Raw genomic sequence first — 3,915 nt, 5'->3', positions numbered from 1 at the left:
ACAGTTGACAACATTGACAAATTGACTATAGTGGCTTATGTACTCACGTTTCATTATACTCAGATCCTTTTGAGTTATGATTTCAGAATTTTTAATATGAGTGAGATTTCATTCATTTGAAAAGTCATCAGCATATCTGAATGTTATTATAACCAGCAATGAAAGTAGAGATCATGGATGGCTAAGAATTCTTGTATGACTAAATTGTATGTAGGACAGATGTATTCTTATTTTCTGCCTCATAGAAAACAAACATTTCGGGAGCACTTGCATATTACCAGGCTTGGAGCCAAGGTGTATAATGGATCTAGTAATTGATTTAACAGTATTTGTTGGGAGCCTTTCCTGCCTTGGGAACAGCACTGGACCACGGAAATGCAGCACTGACTAAATTAAGCAGACCCGGTTGGACAGGACTTGCAGAATAGTGGTATAGACAGAGAATGTTGACAGCATATGCAATATGTTTTAGTCATTTAAGGATGTATCCAAAATTAATCTCCACCAAAATCTTGTGAACAAGATTTTTTGTTGATTAAGTGAGCTGAGACTCTTGGAAGAGATGATAGGTAAATCGGAAGATCAATGCTCAGGGTCTGACGGCAGAGTTTGTTATATGAGTGTACCTAAGATGGCCATTCAAATCCATCCTAGCTATGCTGGATACACCACCTGTACTATAACATTTTGTCTTTATTGCTCACCTTTCAGGCACGGAACCTGAATACCTTCCTGGAAGCATCGCTCAGCATTGAAGTGTTGATGTACCTCCTCTACACCAGAATCAATGCAAAGGGAACATGCCAGCATCCCAAAACTGTTCCCAGTGAGCACCGGTGAGACTTCAGTTGGCTTTCAGTTTCTTGTCTTGATTTTTGATTAACTTTCTTATCACTTATTTGATTTTTTTTAGCACAGAAATATCAACACTGAAAGCTACTTTTATGCACTTCCCAAGGCTACAATTTACTACAATGCAGTTGTAGCTTAATCTTCTGAGTAGAGAACATGGATTTCTAAGAGGTTGAAATGAAGAGCCCAAATTTTCACGTTGACATCTACTGCAAGCCATGAATAAAAATAATATCAACGTGGCAGCCTCTAATGTCATAAAGAAGAACATTAATATTTGAAAACTCACTCTGTTCTCTCTCACCTAGGACCTCATAGCTCAGAGAGAGACACAGACACACAAAAGACTTCTTGTGCATGGCAAGCACTGGAGAAGAGGCATTACAAAGAGTTTGTTCCAGAGAGGAAAAAAATAATTCTTCCTGGGAAGGCCAGAGATGGATTTCTTAACTGCATTTTTTAAGTGAAATATATTTGGGAAATAGTGACTTGCAAAAAAAAATTGTTGCAAACTAGTCACCACCAAATTGATTGTGAACTTTTCTCAATCCTTTGCAACAGATGCTGCCAATGGTGGGAGGCTTTCCAGGGTTGGCACACTGACAGCACCCGGAGTAATGGATGGAAACTGATGAGTGCTCAGAGGAGGGGCTCATGATGTCAGCCTTGTTAGTCTTCAGTCAGTATCTGCAGAAATACTCCACCTTCTAGAAAGAGAAGAGGAACAATCAAAACAGCAGAAAGGGAAACACTAATGCTACATTTTGCATTCTGTTTTACCTCTTTATTTTGTAACTTTAGGGGGCCATGTACTATACAAATGCTCCATTTGTCAGTCATACTCAAAGGTCCACACTGGATCCTAAAGGTAGTCTCCATGTTGATGTATTTGGATACTAACCTCATGCTGTGAGGAAGCTGATAGTTGCATCACCCTTAGACAAGGAGACCTAGGATTGCTGTCAAAAGAATCCTCCCAAATGCTTGAGTGGTAAGAACAAAATCAGAGAACATGTAAGGAGGACAAAAGTTCAAACAAAATCTATTCACTCCTATCTTAGTGGTTTCCTGTCTAAAGAAGAAAAGAGAAAAAATTCAGGAAAAGTGGAATTGAGTAGTAAAATAGAGAATGGAATGTTTAGGGGGTCATGGGGGTAACGTTTTAACATACACTGTTCATCAGAGGCTCTGCATAAAGGGCCTCTCTTTGCTCAAGTGAAAGGCAATGACAACTTTCAATTCCAGTTTACGGGAAGGCTTCATATTGGTAGGCTTCTCCGATTTCCCTCACCTTGAAGTTTTCCTCTTTGTCTTTATTCTAGTCTTTTACCTGCTAACTCTCCTCGGCAACACCACCATCATTGCTCTCTCGCGGCTGGATGTCAGATTGCACACACCCATGTACTTTTTCCTCTCCCATCTTTCTTTCCTGGACCTGTGCTACACCACAAGCACCGTACCTCAGCTTCTCATTAACCTCTGTGGGCTTGATAGGACCATCAGCTATGGAGGCTGTGTGGCCCAGCTCCTCATTTTCCTTGCCTTGGTCTCCACAGAGTGTCTGCTCCTGGGGGTCATGGCCTTTGACCGATATGCTGCTGTGTGCCGTCCACTACACTACACGTCCATTATGCACCCTCAGCTGTGTCAGGGACTGGCCGTCTCCTCCTGGGTATCTGGCCTTGTGAATTCTGTGATTCAGACAGGACTTGTTATGGCCATGCCCCTCTGTAGTCATCGGCTGAATCACTTCTTCTGTGAGATGCCCATATTCCTGAAACTGGCTTGTGAAGACACTAATGGAACAGAGGTCAAGATGTTTGTGGCCCGAACAATAATCTTGATCTTCCCTGCTGCACTGATTCTGGGTTCCTATGGACACATTGCCAGGGCAATTCTGAGAATCAAGTCAATGGCTGGACGCAGAAAGGCCTTTGGGACTTGTGGGTCCCACCTCATTGTAGTTTCTCTGTTTTACGGTTCAGGCATATACACTTACCTCCAACCCATCCACAGATATTCAGAGAATGAGGGAAAGTTTGTCGCTGTTTTTTATACTATACTCACTCCTATTCTCAACCCTTTAATATATACTCTGAGGAACAAGGATGTGAAGGGGGCCCTGTGGAAGGTACTTGGGAAAAGCACAGACTTAGTGTAAGAAGGAGGAAGCAAGACCATTGTCTGTGATACCACTCATAATCTGAAACCCACCTTTGAGGGATACTAGTGACTAGCAAACAGACCTCAGGGTCCCAGAACCATCTTCTGAGAATTTGAAGTGAGAGGAGTCTCTTGGAGCGATTTCTAGGTTAGTGTATAAGGTCCTTGTCTAAGAGAGGAGGGACTGACCTATTTGGCTACTTTACAAAAGAACATTAAGGAAGGCTTGCATTTAAACTGTAAGTAAAGTAGAGATAGGCCCTAAGCATTTATAAGAGTGAAGGAAGGCTTAATTATATATGACATCACCTTATCCAAAGTCATTGATTCCCAGTGTGATGTCATGTAGATGACCCTTCACTCAAAGGCATAGAGAATGAATTCACATATATTTGGTTTTCCAAATAATTGCCATGCTAGCTATATTTCCAAACACCTTAGGTTCTGTTTCTACATTTCCTGATAGTAGTTACCCCACTGACCTCCCAGTGGCTCATGTTACTTGGAAAGATAAGGAACCCATGGCCTGTGGCAGAGTTGTAGATATGAAAGGTTCTGCCATTAGGATACTTATACCCAAAGAAGCATCAGAGTCTCACCAGCTGCATCAGGAAACCATGCCAGGAGGCTCAGTGCCCTGAAAAGGCTTTCACGTAAGTGAAAAGAGACCATAGAAGACATGAGCAAAAATAAAATGATCCATGAAGGGGAGATATACAAAAGAAGAAACAAGAAAACAAAACCAGAAGGTTTCTGATTTAGGCAGATGGAGAAAATTCAAAGAGACAATGGGTTCTTGACATTCTACCATGGTCATCTCTCCCCATGTATTTGACAGTTTGCTTTACATCTATCTTTCTTTCTTTCTTTCTTTCTTTCTTTCTTTCTTTCTTTCTTTCT

The 3,915-nt window shown here is 41.4% G+C and overlaps 1 protein-coding gene across 1 annotated transcript; it reads left to right on the top strand.

Moving 5' to 3' along the window:
* The first annotated feature begins 2,028 nt into the window (after positions 1–2,028).
* On the top strand, positions 2,029–3,102 carry LOC114629606 (olfactory receptor 2Y1-like). The gene has a single exon (XM_028777674.1). The coding sequence runs from the start codon at positions 2,078–2,080 to the stop codon at positions 3,011–3,013; it is 936 nt and encodes a 311-aa protein (XP_028633507.1). The 5' UTR covers positions 2,029–2,077; the 3' UTR covers positions 3,014–3,102.
* The last annotated feature ends 813 nt before the right edge of the window (positions 3,103–3,915 follow it).

Source organism: Grammomys surdaster, unplaced genomic scaffold, assembly GCF_004785775.1.
Source record: "Grammomys surdaster isolate TR1022 unplaced genomic scaffold, NIH_TR_1.0 313, whole genome shotgun sequence".
NCBI classification, from domain to species: Eukaryota; Metazoa; Chordata; class Mammalia; order Rodentia; family Muridae; genus Grammomys; species Grammomys surdaster.
Note: the sequence above shows the minus strand (reverse complement) of the source record. Positions and strands in the feature narration are given on the sequence as shown.